Source organism: Vicugna pacos, chromosome 22 (genome assembly GCF_048564905.1).
Source record: "Vicugna pacos chromosome 22, VicPac4, whole genome shotgun sequence".
Classification (NCBI taxonomy): Eukaryota; Metazoa; Chordata; class Mammalia; order Artiodactyla; family Camelidae; genus Vicugna; species Vicugna pacos.
Window position 1 is genome coordinate 23,546,192 of NC_133008.1, and position 15,058 is coordinate 23,561,249.

A 15,058-nucleotide genomic window follows, 5' to 3' on the forward strand; every position below is an offset into this window, starting at 1 on the left:
ACAGAATTTGATCCCCCTGCCCAAATGTGCCCCTCCCTCCCAGTTCAGCCTAGTTTCCTCCCGATTCCCCCTTACGCAAGGCATGGCTGGGTGAGGTTGGGCTGATCGGGGGTGAGGTGGGTGACCAGACCTCCTCCTTTTTGGCCACAGACCCCTGCCTGAATGGCGGCTCATGTCAGGACGGAGTGGGCTCCTTTTCCTGCTCCTGCCTCCCTGGCTTTGTTGGTCCCCGCTGTGCCCGGGACGTGGATGAGTGTCTGAGCAGCCCCTGCGGCCCAGGCTCTTGCACAGACCACGTGGCCTCCTTCACCTGCACCTGCCCGCCGGGTTATGGAGGCTTCCACTGCGAGCAGGACCTGCCCGACTGCAGCCCCAGGTGGGTGGGGCCTCTCCTGGGAGTCAGGGACCCTGGCATTGGATGAGGCGTGGGACCTGAGGAGTGGGGACAAGGGGCGAATCCTCGGCTTGGCACTCAACTCAGGACTCTGATGCCTGATGGGGCAGTGTCCAGGAAGGCGCAGGGCGTCTATTGGGAGGTCACCTTAGGGACGCTGGTCCCTGAGAGGGCAAGACCAGGCCAGGGTGACGCCTCCACTTGGCTCCCACGGAGCCCTGAAGTACCTGGTATATTGCGGCCAAAGGACACGACGGGGTGGGGCCTCTGCAGGGACCGCGGCTTCTCCTTGGGGTAGGGGTCGAGTGTTTGCTCACCTAACGCTAGGAGGGGCCTAGGAGCGAGGGCGGGGCCTCCAAGGGGGCGGGGCCTCCAAGGGGGCGGGACCTGACGCCCCACCCGCAACCTTTCTCTCCAGCTCCTGTTTCAATGGCGGGACCTGCGTGGATGGTGTGAATTCGTTCAGCTGCCTGTGCCGCGCCGGCTACACCGGCGCACACTGCCAGCATGAGGCCGACCCTTGCCTCTCGCGGCCCTGCCTGCACGGGGGCGTCTGCACTGCTGCTCAGCCGGGCTTCCGCTGTGCCTGCCCAGAGGGCTTCACGGGCACTCAGTGCCAGGTGGGCGGGGTCACTGGAGTCTTGGGGCAGGAATCTAGAGGGATGCTCTCAGGGAGGGGCCCGCATGGAATCCACGTCTGGGGGTCTGCTGGATCCTGGGGATGGGTTTGCACAGTGGTGAGGGGCCTGCCTGGGATCCTGGGGTAGGAATCAGGAGAGGCCTTCTGGAGCCTGCCCAGGACCCTGGAGGAGAAGCTGGGGCATGATTCCTAGGGGTCCCCAAGCTAGGACACTGTGGCCTTCCTCTCCAGACGCTGGTAGATTGGTGCAGCCGTGCGCCCTGTCAGAATGGAGGTCGCTGTGCCAGAACTGGGGCCTCTTTTTACTGCCTGTGTCCCCCGGGATGGAGCGGCCGCCTCTGTGACATCCAGAGCCTGCCCTGCAGGGAGGCCGCAGCCCAAATCGGTGAGGGGGAGCGTGTAGCCGGGTGTACGGGGCTCAGGAGGGTGTGTGTGCACAAACTTTCTTCTAGTGTGAAGAGGAGGGTGCAACAGCATATAGACATGATGGGGTGTGTGTTCAAGTGTTTTGTGGATATGTGACTGTGTGACAGGGGCAGGATGGTGTGTATGTTCCTCACCTTGAGACAACGGAGATGTCTGCAACTCTGCATGTGACCTAGCTGGTGTGAGCTTCGAAGGGGTGTGTGTGTGGGTTTCAGGGGATGTGTGACAACTTGATGGAGTGTGGGTGAGACCTTGGTGACATGCTGGGGGGGGGATGTTGGGTGGTGCAGGGAAGAGGAGGTGCTGTGCCTGACACCACTGTCCTCTCTGCCCAGGGGTGCCGCTGGAGCAGCTGTGTCAGGCTGGTGGGCAGTGTGTGGACAAAGACAGCTCCCATTACTGTGTGTGCCCAGAGAGCCACACGGGCAGCCACTGTGAGCAGGAGGTAGATTCCTGCTTGGCCCAGCCCTGCCAGCATGGGGGCACCTGCCGAGGCTACACGGGGGGTTATGTGTGCGAGGTAAGGAGCACCCAGGGGAGGGCGCTAGTCACTCCTGGGTGTCTGGGTACACATTTCTGTGTGTCTATATCCTGGTGTGGTGTGTCTCTCTCTAGGTGTGTCTGGGGTCTTGCTTTTGTTACTCTGGGTATATCTTTGTGGGTGTCACTCTGGTAGATCTGGAGGGTGTTTCTGTCTGTCTGCGTGTACTCCTGCCTTTGGTTGTCTCTTGGACATGTTTATGTGACTCTGTGTCTCTCTGGGTGTGAATGCACGTGCTGGTGTCTGAGTGTGCATCTCTGGGTGTGTGTGTCTTGGATGTATCTGGGTGTCTGGGTATTTCTCCTGTGTGTCTGTCCTGGGCACTTGTATGTGTGTGTCCCTTTGCACTGGGTGTATTTGTCTGGTGTCTTGTGTCTGGGTGTGTTTCCATGTACCGGGGGGTTGTGTGTCTGTACACGGGACATGTCTCCATGTGTTGGATAACAGTGTGTCCTTTCACATTGGGATTCTCTGTGTCTTCATGGGAGTATCTGAGTGGGTCCCTGTCTCACTCCCACCACAGTGCCCGGCTGGCTACACTGGTGACAACTGTGAGGATGATGTGGACGAGTGTGCCTCCCAGCCCTGCCAACACGGGGGCTTCTGCATTGACCTCGTGGCCCGCTATCTCTGCTCCTGCCCCCCAGGAACGCTGGGTAGGCCAGGGCCAGAGCTGGGGGACAGGACGGGAGGCTGGGTCTCTGTCCCCTCCTGACTGTTCCCCCATCTTCCCTTCCCCCAGGCGTGCTCTGCGAGATTAATGAGGATGACTGTGGCCCAGGCCCGCCCCTGGACCCAGGCCCCCGGTGCCTGCACAATGGTACCTGTGTGGACCTGGTGGGTGGCTTCCGCTGCACCTGCCCCCCTGGATACACTGGCCTGCGCTGTGAGGCGGACATCAATGAATGTCGCCCAGGCGTCTGCCATGCAGCGCATACCCGGGATTGCTTGCAGGACCCAGGTGGGGGCTTCCGCTGCCTTTGTCTTGCCGGCTTCACAGGTGAGCATGGAAGAGGGGGCTGGCCTGGCATTCTGCCTGTGTTCACCACTGTGGCTGATCCATGTGCTCCTGCTTGCCCAGGCCCCCGCTGTCAGACTGTCTTGTCTCCCTGTGAGTCTCAGCCTTGCCAGCATGGAGGCCAGTGCCGGCCGACCCCGGGCCCTGGGAGTGCGCTGACCTTCTCCTGCCACTGTGTCCCGGTAGGTGGAGGTGACCAGTCACATCAGGGTCTCTGGGAGATTGAGTGAGAGCATGGCCTCGTGGGAGGGTGTGGCTTTATGGGAGAAGAGGTGTGAGAGAGAAGGGGGTTGTGGGAAATGTTGAAATTATCTGGAGGTTGTGTGTGGGGAAGGTGGCTGGGATTCGGAGGTGTGGCCTCTTGTGGAAGGCGGGGCTTACCTGCAAGGTGGGTCTCCAGTGGAAGGGGGAGAGGTTGGACCTGGGGACACTGGAAGCCCAACCTTTCCCAAGTCCTGATCCCCCATATTTCCCCCTCTCTCCGTTTAACCCTTAATCTTCTCCACCCTTACCATTTCTCTCTTTCCCTCCTTACCCTCTCCCTGCTTCTCCCCTTCTCTCTTTCCCTCCCCCTTGCCCCCTTCGCTTTTTTTTCTGTCCCCCCACCCAACCCCCAGCCGTTCTGGGGCCCCAGTTGCGAGCGGGTGGCGCGCTCCTGTCGGGAGTTGCAGTGCCCCGTAGGCGTCCCGTGCCAGCAGACGGTCCGTGGGCCGCGCTGCGCCTGCCCCCCGGGGCTGTCGGGTCTCGCCTGCCGGGGCTCCCGGGGGTCGCCACCTGCGGCCGCCAACGCCAGCTGCGTGACCTCCCCGTGCCTCCACGGGGGCTCCTGCCGCCCCGAGCCGCTCGCGCCCTTCTTCCGCTGCGCGTGCGGGCCAGGCTGGACCGGACCGCGCTGCGAGGTCCCCGCGGCGGGGCCCGAGGTCCCCGAGGAGCCTCCGTGCCCGAGAGCCGCCTGCGAGGCCAAGAGCGGGGACAAGCGCTGCGACCGCGAGTGCAACAGCCCGGGCTGCGGCTGGGACGGCGGCGACTGCTCGCTGAGCGTGGGCGACCCCTGGCGGCAGTGCGCGGCGCTGCAGTGCTGGCTCCTCTTCAACAACAGCCGCTGCGACCCCGCCTGCAGCTCGCCCGCCTGCCTCTATGACAACTTCGACTGCCGCGCCGGCGGCCGCGAGCGCACCTGCAAGTGAGCCCGTCCTCAGTCTTGTGTCTTGTCTGTCCGTGTGCCACATCTGACCATCCATGGGCCCTGCCTCTCTATCTGCCCACCCATTGGCCTTGGTCTGTCAGTCCATCCTTAGTCCGTCTGTTGGATTGCCCCTTCATTTTCCACATCTGTTTCTTGGTGTACCCTGTCTGCCCATCTGAATGCAGTTTGTCTGTCTGTGCACCGCATCAACCTATCCATGTGCCATTTATGTCTGTCTGTCTTCCCACTCCTGTGCGCTGTCTGTCCATCCTTGGGCCCCTTCTGCTGCTTTTCTGTCTGCCTGTGTACTCCATCAGTCTCTTCCTTTGCTCTGTTTGTCAGTCTTCCTGTCCACCCATGAATTCCTTTCATCCCTCTGTGCACCTAGCTCTCTGTCTGCACCCCTGCTTGTTCATCCTTGGACCTCATCTGTCCATCTGTCTGTCTCTATGCCAGTCTGTCCATCTGTGTGCCCCATCTGTCCACTTGTGCATCTTTGTGCCCACTTGTCCATCCATGCACCCTTTTTGCCCCTTTATATGGCCATCCATCTGTCTATGCCCCTGCCTGTCAATCCCTGTCCTCCTGCTCTTCTGTCTGTTCATGAGCCCTGTCCATCTGTCCCATGCATTCCATCTGTCCATCCCTGTGCTCTGCCCTGTGTGATCCTTTGTGTGTCCCTCTGTCTGCCTGGAACCCTTTCCTCACTTTTATCTCCCTATCCTCATTCCCACTTTTACTCTCCACTTTGCTCATTCTGCTCCAGCCACCCTCTCTGCAGTTCTTCAGATTCCCTAAACTTGGTCCCACCCCAGGGCCTTTGCACTGGCTATTCCCCCTGTTTGGAATGCTCTCCTTCAGGAAGCCACATGGCTCCTCCCTCACCTCCTTCAAGTCTTGGCTCAAGCAGTGAGCTTCTCAGTGAGCTCCTTCCTGGCCACCCTCAGCACTTCCCCTGCCTTTTTTTTTTTTTTTTTTGCCTTAGCATTTAATTCCATATAGCACTGTGTGTTTACGTTTAGTTTTTATTGGTGTGTAATTGAAATGCTTTATATTCTATTCATTCATTTCCTTTAACATCTGTCTCTGCCCAGCGGAAAGCCAGCTCCACCTGGGCAAGGATTTGTGTTGGGGCCATATTCTTAGTGCCTACAGCAACGCCCAGAACATAGCAGACGTCTGTGAATAGTTATTGACTTATTAATAGTTACAGGGAGAATGTCTGGATTTGCAGAAAGCCTGACTCATGTAGTTACAGTTCAGATCTCTGCGCTTGCGCTGTCTCCAGAGTCCATCGGGTGCTCTACCAGGGGCTCTAGGGTGTGTGCGCATAGGTGTCCTAGGCCCCCTGACCACGCCTCTCTCCACCCCTAGCCCGGTGTACGAGAAGTACTGTGCGGACCACTTTGCCGATGGCCGCTGCGACCAGGGCTGCAACACAGAGGAGTGCGGCTGGGATGGACTGGACTGTGCGGGTGAGGTGCCAGCCCTGCTGGCCCGCGGCGTCCTGGTGCTCACTGTGCTGCTGCCACCCGAGGAGCTGCTGCGCTCTAGCGCCGACTTCCTGCAGCGGCTCAGTGGCATCCTGCGCACCTCGCTGCGCTTCCGTCTGGACGAGCACGGCCAGGCCATGGTCTTCCCTTACCACCGGCCTGGTCCTGGCTCCGAATCCCGGAACCGGCGGGAGCTGGCCCCGGAGGTGATCGGGTGAGTGACTCCACCCCTGGGAGCCGTGGGGGCCACACAGGAGCTGCGCAGGGCGTGGGAGGGGCACGTGGTCAGGTCTTGGGCGTTTACTTGCATTAACATCTGGGAGAACCTTCTTGGCAGTATGTCCAGTACATCCCAACCTCGGCGCCATTGACACTGAGGGCTGGATCGTCCTTTTCAGTGAGGGTCTGTCCTGTCTACTGTAGGATGCTTAGCAGCGTTCTTGGCTAGATCTACCCACTAGATGCAAGTAGCACACCCCTCTCCCCCAAGATGTGACACCCCCAAAAGGCCTCCAAGGGTCCTCTGGGGAGCAGACTAGTTCCTGGTCTAGTGCTAGCTACTTCCATCTGGAGAGGCAGGGGTATAGAAGAGTGTTTAAGGGCATGTGCAGTGTTTTGTTTGTTTTTTGAGAAATGAAAAATATAGAACTCTCCTGTTGGTGGCCTGGTACAGGGGCCAGAAGGGACATGTGGCTTCTGAGCAGAGTGGGACTGACACAGAAAGAAGGACTGGGTTTTAGAGGTGAGGGGCAGGGGCTCTGACTGGGTGCAGCTGGGATGGGGGAGATGGAGAGGATGGCTGATGTGCCAGCCCCTGGCTGGGGTGACCCAGTTACTGGAAGGGGTCTCATCAAGATGAAGACACAGGGTGAAAACCAGGGGTCGCTTTGGGACTTGCAGAGTCTGGGGAGAGTTTGGGGGCCTCAGGGAGACCCCCAGGAGGCAGCTGGGGTCTGAAGATTGAGACAAGAAAGACGAAAGTGGCCATCACTGAAGCCATGGGAGGGACTCAAAGAATTGGGGAGGGAAGTGGGGACAGAAGAATGATCTGAGGATGCTGAGTCCTAAGGACTGGTTGAGGAAAATTAGCTCAGAAAAGAGAAGAAGGAGCAGCCAGAGATAGGAGACCCAGAGCGTGGGGGTACTGAGGATCCTGAAGAAGGAGAAAGTTTGCAGGGCTGGGTTCCTGGAAGTAAAGCCTGAGATGGAGAGTTAGCTACATGTGATGTATTGAAAGGATGCTCCCAGGAGAGAGGGAGTGAGAGAATGAGGAAGCAGGATGCGGCAAGGGAAAAACTGAGGCAGGAGGTAGCCTCTCAGTCAGGGTCTGGCCTCAGCCTGCTCCCTTGGGGAGCTCTGGAGCAAGAATAGCACCTCAGAGTTGGTCCCACCTTGAAATAGGCAGGACAGCTTTTGTACACCCCATGTCAGCCAGTCACTGGTGGAGGGCTTCCCTAAGGGGTGTCACCTTCCGAGGGAAGGGATCCCCACTTTGCTGAGGCCAGTTCCCTGGAGAATGGGCAGCTGTCACCTGGTGGAAGCCAGTGCTCTTAGCTGGCACTATGAGCACCAGCCCGATAAAGGAGCTGCTGACATGAAAACAACGGCCATTGGATTCATGGCTCAGAGGGCACTGGTGGCCACAGCACTTGTTTTAGGGGTGTGGTGGGGTTGAATGCCAGATGAGGGGCTTCGGGTGGTGGAGACTGGTAAGTAGAGATGCTTTTCTAAGCCTGGCCTGGGTTGGGGGAGATGGGGTGGGGGAGATGGGGCGGGGTTTGTAGCAGGTGCCTGCTGAGCCTGCTTGTCCCGGCCCCTGTGTCCCCACAGCTCGGTGGTGATGCTGGAGATTGACAACCGTCTGTGCCTGCAGTCACCGGAGAACGACCACTGTTTTCCTGATGCCCAGAGTGCGGCCGACTACCTGGGAGCGCTGTCAGCGGTGGAGCGCCTTGACTTCCCGTACCCACTGCGGGCCGCGCGGGGTGAGGCCCAGCCCGGCGGGTGATGCCGGTGATGCGGGTGATGCGGCTGGAGCCGGGGGCCTCCCACGGTGGGGCGGGTCTAGCCCCTGGTTGAGACCCCCTGCTTCCTGCCCGCAGGGGAGCCGCTGGAGCTGCCGGAGCCGAGTGTGCCGCTGCTGCCCCTGCTGGCTGCCAGCGCCGTCTTCCTGCTGGTCATCCTCGTCCTGGGCGTCATGGTGGCCCGCCGCAAGCGGGAGCACAGCACCCTCTGGTTCCCCGAGGGCTTTGCGCTGCACAAGGACGCGGCTGCCGGCCACAAGGGCCGGCGGGAGCCTGTGGGCCAAGACGCGCTGGGCATGAAGTGAGGACCCTGCCCCTTCCCTGTCCCTGACCGTGGGGGCCTTGTGAGCCCTTGACCCCATCCTGACCTGACTCTGACCTCTGACCCCAACTGACTTCAGACTCTAGCCTGGACCACAGTGCCCATTCCCTTGACCACTGACTCCATAATCCCTGGGGGTCATCCCTGATTTGTGACCCTTGACCTCGTTTCCTATGATCCGGTTCCCCTGACTCAGTCCTACCCTGACCCCACCCTGACCCCAACCTGATGCCAGCCTCTCAGACTTCACCCTGATACTCAAAATTAGTTCCCACGTGACTTCTGACCTCATGACCCCTGTCTATGCCCCAATCCTTTGCTGGCCCCCTGACCTTATCCTCTGTGAGCCCCAATAGTGCCTCTGGTGCTAACCACCTTGACCTTTGACCTAATCTCTGACCCCCTTTCTGCCCCAGCTCAGTGTTCATTCCCCATGATCCACAATCCTGACATTGGCCCTGAGCCTCACTTCCGACTCCCTGATCTGACCCTCAAGACCCCAACCCCACTCTGACCTAATCCCTGAATTTACCCCTCTCCTGTGACCTATGACCCCTGACCCTTCCCAGCAACCTCCTCGACCCTGTCTACATCTCTCACCTGTTATGAAGATAACTCTATCGTCCATGACCCCTGACGTCATCTTCTGTAACCCCTGCTGTGTGCCTGGGATCCTCACCTGTCCTATAGTGATGGCTCTGGCCTCTGCCCCCACCCCTGTCCCTTCCCCACTTCCATCTTAAGAGACTTTTTTTTAGTGGAGGCACCATTAAACCCAGGACCTCGTGCATGCTGAGCACGCGCTCTACCACTGAGCTATACCCTCCGCCTCCCAGTTCCATCTTAAGACCCTAGCCACCATCCGTGCTAATCCCTGACGGTACCCCCTGCAACCTTGACTGCATCCTGTATCCCCTCATCGGACCCTGCCCCCTGCGCCTACTGACCCAGCACGTCTCCATTGTCCCCTCTCCCCTCCCCTCTTCCCATTGTTCCCACAGGAACATGGCCAAGGGTGAGAGTCTGATGGGGGAGGTGGCCACAGACTGGATGGACACAGAGTGCCCAGAGGCCAAGCGACTGAAGGTTGTGTCCCCTTTTGTGTCCCCTCTGATCCCTGCCTTCAGGGTCCCGGGTGGGGGCTCAGTGGTCAGTGGGAGAGCCAGGGAAGTCACTGCTGTTGCCAGCTCTGGAGAACAGTCCTGGCACCCACCCCATCCTGTGCCTCTAACCAGGCCAGCCTGGCCTCTTCCTAGATGGGATGCCCTGGTCCAGACAGTGACTCTGCTTTCTCTCCATTGCATCCAATTGAGTCCAGTGTGCCCAGCCTGAGAGAGCTCCCAGCTAGTCTCTTCCTGTCCTGGGCCTCACCTATGGGCCCTGTCTTAGTCAGCTTGGGCACCATAATGCAGTACCAGAGACTGGGTGGCTTAAACCACAGACGCTTATTTTCTCACTGTTCTGGAGGCTGGAAGTCCGAGATTAAGGTGCTGGCAGGGTGAGTTCTTGGTGAGGACTCTCTTCCTGGCTTGTAGACGGTGCCTTCTCACTGTGTCCTCATGTGGCCTTTCCTCTGTGTGTGCACACGCAGAGAAACCACTCTGTTGTCTCTTCCTCTTCTTATTAGAACGTCGGTCCTATTAGATTAGGGCTCCACCCTTCATTTAATCTTAATTACTTCCTTAAAGTAACTAGAGATGACAAGACTTATCTCCAAATACAGTCATGTTAGGGGTTAGGGCTTCAGTGTTCGGCTTTTGTTGCACAGTTCAGTCCATGACAGGCTCCTGCTAGCAACACTTTTTTCTCTCTCTTTTTTCACTGTTTTGTTGTCTTTTTTCTTTTATTATTATTATTACCATTATTATTTTGCTAGCATTACTTTGACACTCGCTGAATGTCTTAAATGCACAGAAAGTACCTTATTTCATTTTTATAATGATGTTATGAAGTAGCTATTGAAACACCCCTCCATTCTTAGCTGCCCCTGCCCCACCTGTATTTTGATGTTTGTTGACATGGAGACGTCTATTGCAGTCGACAGCTAAAGAAATCTGCTTGCCCCAGGCATTTTCCCCCCACTTTTTCTTCTAAAAGTGAGTGTTAAGTAGATGGAGCAGGTGTTTTTGAGGGTGTTTTAGCACTGAGCAATGACGGCATCATCCTGATTTTACCAATGAGAAGCTCAGATCTCTGATGTGATTTGCCAAGGGTCACAAGCGTACTTAAGTGACAGTGTCAGACATTGAATCCACATGAAAGGTTGCCTTATCCTCCTTGACTTTTTCTGTTAGCTGTCCATCACCTGGCTCTCCCCTTTCATGAAATTCAACTCCCTACCTGGGCGCTTAAGCTCAGATCTGGCTTGATCGGTCTCTGAGCTTGGTGTCCACAGCCCAGACTTTTTTATTTATTTATTTTTATTTTTATGGAGGTGTGAGGCATTGAAATCAAGAGAAAGGAATTAGAAATGAACTACTTCAAAGAAGGCAGTACAATGTTTACTATTTTCAGCCATTATTGCAAACATGTAAAACCCAACAGAATTATACCGGAAAGCCAACATGAAAATTAGTCAATTCCGTACGGTAGAGTTGGATATAAAATGCACAAAACTCAGTACTTTCGTATGAACAACTAAATGCTGGAAGATATCAATAGGGAAATACACCATTTACAATAATAAAACCAAAATACCTAGAGCTACACTTGATAAAATATGCTTAACATATGAAATAAAATGGTCTGCTTCAATCCCATGGTCCCCATTCCCTACAGGTCAGCGACTCAAGCACTGGAACGTTTTGCATTTCTTCTGTTAAATTTAAAGGTTTTCTTGTCCTTCTTGCTACTGTTATCAATAGAACTGTCCTCTTACTGTTGTTTTTGGTATGTTCCTGCCTCGTGTACTGACAGGTGTGCGCTGACAGGCGCTGTGCTCTGGGTCTCTCCCTTGATCCCCCACCATGGATTCCCGGTCCCTCTCCCCTTCCAGCCTGGATGAAGTTCTTCCTCTTATGTGTTCTCTGAGCTCCACTACATCGGCTTCCCACTTCCTTATCTATGTGAGAAGCAGGATGTTAATGGTTTCTCGGGGCCACGTGTGCATCTCTGTGAGAGAGGCCTGTGGGGATGCCCAGACTGTCTCTGTCTCTCCCAACTCCTTGTGAGAACCTTGGTCCTTGTGCCTCCAGGTAGAGGAGCCCGGTGTGGGGGCTGAGGATACCGTAGACTGCCGCCAGTGGACTCAACACCACCTGGTTGCCGCCGACATCCGCGTGGCACCAGCCATGGCGCTGACACCACCCCAGGGTGACGCCGATGCTGATGGCATGGATGTCAACGTGCGTGGCCCAGGTCAGTGATGGTGTCCCTCCCCCCTGCCCCCAGAATGCCCCTTACCCATCCTGCTGGTGAGAGGTTGCATTTGGGTCTGTGTTTTGGGAAGAGCTGAGTGTGTCTGGGCATCCATCTGTTGGGGGTATGTGTTAATCAGGACTCTTGGTTGTAAGTGATAATAGCCTAAACTGAGTTAAAACAGGGGATTTACTGGCTCTTGTAAATGGAAGCTTCAGGCACATCTGGATCCAGGACTTACCACCTCTTGGCTCCAGCCCAGGCAGGCTTTCTTCTGGGGACACTGATGGCTACAGGTGGGACAAGCCTCATAAAACTTTTTCCCCATCTGTACCATCAAAAGTTCCAGGATGAGTTCTGATTGGATGGACTAGGGTCAGATACCCATCCCTGAACCAATCAGTGTGGCCTGGGGCCTGGAATATGCAGATTGAGCAGGCCTGGGCTAGATGCCTGTCCCTGGGGGAGGGGGTTTGGCTCTACTGAGCGTGTGAGGATGGAGAATGGGGTACAGGTGGCTCCCTAAGGGAAACCAGGGCAAACGCTCATGCAGAGTATAGGAGAGCATGTTACCTGGAGCCTCTTAGATCTCTTTGATATATCCGGGGGTGTTCCTCCCCCAGCTCTGTTTTGCTTTTGCTCCAAATGGCCTGCATCTCTAGCTCTCTTTTGAAGTCCCCCAGGCTACTGGGGCCTGAGGTGTCTGGTATTTTATGTCCCTGGGGGCAGCTGTTAACCAGTGAGTGTGCGAGTGTGAAAGGCACAATTCCTTTGCCTCGAACTGGATTATAGCTCTGAGGTGCAACGCAGCCTGCAGAGTTTCCCTTTGGGATCAGGCTGAGAGAATTCTCCAGGAGTTTGCCTGAGGTTTTGGTTTTTTTTTTGTGTTGTATTTTTTGGTATTATTGTATAGTCAGTTTACAGTGTTGTGTCAGTCTCTGGTGTACAGCATAATGCTTCAGTCATACATGAATATACCTATATTCGTTTTCTTATTCCTTTTCACGGTATGCCTGAGGTTTTGCACACATCTTTGTATCTCCTGCTGCATAGGAGCCCTTCTGTGATAAATCACATGTCCATGGATCCTCATTCTGGGTTGGCTCCTGGGGCACCTGATACGTGTATGTGTGTGTGTGTGTGTGATGGGAGAGTTTGCCACTCCCTCTTTTGCTTCCATGTGTCCCACTTCCTCCTGATGCGGCACCCGTGATTGTATTACCTGGAAAGGTCCTTTGCCCACCTCCCTTGTGGCACACTCCTGGTCCCTGCAGATGGCTTCACCCCGCTAATGCTGGCCTCCTTCTGCGGAGGGGCCCTGGAGCCAATTCCAACCGAGGAGGACGAGGCAGAAGACACATCAGCCAGCATCATCTCAGACCTGATCTGCCAGGGGGCGCAGCTTGGGGCGCGGACGGACCGCACCGGTGAGACGGCCCTGCACCTGGCTGCCCGCTACGCCCGAGCCGATGCGGCCAAGCGGCTGCTGGATGCTGGGGCAGACACCAATGCGCAGGACCACTCAGGCCGCACCCCCCTGCACACAGCCGTCACTGCCGATGCCCAGGGCGTCTTCCAGGTGAGATGGGCTTGCCTCTTTGGACTTCAGAGCTGGGACAGGCCTCAGACTGATCTGAGTTGAGCTCTGGTTCTGCCTTTCAGAGTTCATCTTTCTCATTTGTAAAATGGGGGATATGTGAGATCACAGTCTGGCAAGTAGCTGTTCCCTGAACCTCATCAGTTCCATGGGTGTAGGGGCTGGGGGCCTCCGGGGGCTTAGAGGTGGTCCTGGTTCTCTTGTTCTTGCCATAACTCTCCCTGCTACACCCCACCTCCCTTAGATTCTCATCCGGAACCGCTCCACAGACCTGGATGCCCGCATGGCAGACGGCTCGACGGCACTGATCCTGGCGGCCCGCCTGGCGGTGGAGGGCATGGTGGAAGAGCTCATTGCTAGCCATGCTGATGTCAATGCTGTAGATGAGCTCGGTAGGCTGCTGGGGAGAGCGGTGGGTGGAGGCTGACTATCTTGTTGGTGTGAACTCACACCCACACATGGACCCAGACATTGAAGCACATACACACATAAAAGGGTTTCAACATGGACTTACACTCTCATGCATTAAAAAAAAAAATAAAGGCACCCATTAGCCCATATTACATGGCAGTGATTTAGAAAAAGGTGCCCTTTCCCAGCACTTCACTTCCATCGGCTTTGTTAGAACTTACTCTGCTGCCATCTACTGGACAGCTGTGTAATACACCTGCAAATCAGGCAAATCTGTATGTGAAGGTCACTCCCTGGAAGTGGCTTACTTGCACAGAGATGTGCAGGTTCACGGCAACCTGCCCTCGTGTGTAGAGAACCTCACACAGCCGTACACACACTCAGACTGTCAGAAGCATCCTTTGGAGCTGGTGTTCTCAATCTTAGCAACATTGACATTTAGGGTTGGGTCCTTGGTGCTGGGGGCCGTCCTGTGCCAGGCAGGATGTTAAGCAGCATCTCTGGCCTTGACCTACTAGATGCCAACAGCACCTCCCAGTTGTGAGCACCAAAAATACCTCCAGACATTGCCAAATGCCCCACAGGGGAAAATCACCCTTGGCTGAGAAATACGGTTGTCCAGTAGAACTTCCTGTGACGATGAAAATATTCTTGGTCTGTGCCGTCCAATATGGTAGCCACTGGCAACACGCGGTAGCTGTCGAGCACTTGAAATGTGACTGTCATGAACAAAGAACTAAATGTTTTGTTTCACTGAATGTCTTAACCTTTGTCTTGCCTGTTTAAAAATAAAAATAAAAAACAACCAGCTGTATTGACATATAAGTCATATGCCATACAATTCATCCATTTACAGTATAAAATCCAATGACTTTTAGTATAACCATATAGTTGTGCAGATATCATCACAGTAAATTTTAGAGCATTTTCATCACCTGAAAAAGAAACCCTCTTGGCCCTTATCCCCCCAACCCTCTCATCTTCCCAGCCCTAGGCAACCGTCAGTATACTTTCTTTCCCTATGGATTTGCCTATTCTGGTTATTTCATATAAATGAAATCATACAACATGTGGTCTTTTTTGACTGGTTTCTTTCACTTAGCATAATGTTTTCAAGGTTCACAAATGTTGTAGCATATATCAGTATTATTTCTTTTTTGTTTTTTAATGACTAAATAATATTCTACTATATGGATAAACCACTGTTCATTCATCCATTCATCCATTGATGGACATTTGGATTGTGTCTGTTTTTTGGCTGTTATGAATAGTGCTGCTATGGACAGTCACATCTAAGATTTTGTGTGGACGTACGTTTTCGTTTCTCTTGGGAATATCCCTAGGAGCAGAATTGCTGGGTCATGCTCCCTATCCAAGGCCATATTCTAGACAATTCCTGTCCTCCTGCTGGGGGGGTGGGGTGGGCAGTAAATGAGCCTGGTCCTGACCTTGACCTCTCCCCACTTCCCCCCAGGAAAATCTGCCTTACACTGGGCTGCAGCTGTCAACAACGTGGAGGCCACCTTGGCGCTGCTCAAAAATGGAGCTAATAAGGACATGCAGGATAGCAAGGTGAGCCCCAGCCCCCGGCCCATCTGGGAGCCAGCCCTGGCACAGCCTTCACTGGTAGCAGAGAGCAGGTTGGGGTA

General features: G+C 55.3%; 1 protein-coding gene across 1 annotated transcript in view; it reads left to right on the forward strand.

The window, feature by feature from the left end:
• The window catches only part of NOTCH3 (notch receptor 3), a 31,224-nt gene that overhangs the window by 13,340 nt on the left and 2,826 nt on the right, over positions 1 to 15,058 (forward strand). Inside the window, exons 17-32 of the mRNA XM_072947494.1 lie at positions 151 to 376; positions 813 to 1,014; positions 1,266 to 1,419; positions 1,796 to 1,980; positions 2,525 to 2,657; positions 2,744 to 3,001; positions 3,083 to 3,201; positions 3,637 to 4,202; positions 5,580 to 5,912; positions 7,529 to 7,683; positions 7,801 to 8,023; positions 9,046 to 9,130; positions 11,239 to 11,401; positions 12,676 to 12,980; positions 13,243 to 13,390; positions 14,884 to 14,981. Of these exons, the coding sequence (XP_072803595.1) occupies positions 151 to 376; positions 813 to 1,014; positions 1,266 to 1,419; positions 1,796 to 1,980; positions 2,525 to 2,657; positions 2,744 to 3,001; positions 3,083 to 3,201; positions 3,637 to 4,202; positions 5,580 to 5,912; positions 7,529 to 7,683; positions 7,801 to 8,023; positions 9,046 to 9,130; positions 11,239 to 11,401; positions 12,676 to 12,980; positions 13,243 to 13,390; positions 14,884 to 14,981 (3,353 nt within the window). The remainder of the gene's footprint in view (positions 1 to 150; positions 377 to 812; positions 1,015 to 1,265; positions 1,420 to 1,795; positions 1,981 to 2,524; positions 2,658 to 2,743; positions 3,002 to 3,082; positions 3,202 to 3,636; positions 4,203 to 5,579; positions 5,913 to 7,528; positions 7,684 to 7,800; positions 8,024 to 9,045; positions 9,131 to 11,238; positions 11,402 to 12,675; positions 12,981 to 13,242; positions 13,391 to 14,883; positions 14,982 to 15,058) is intronic.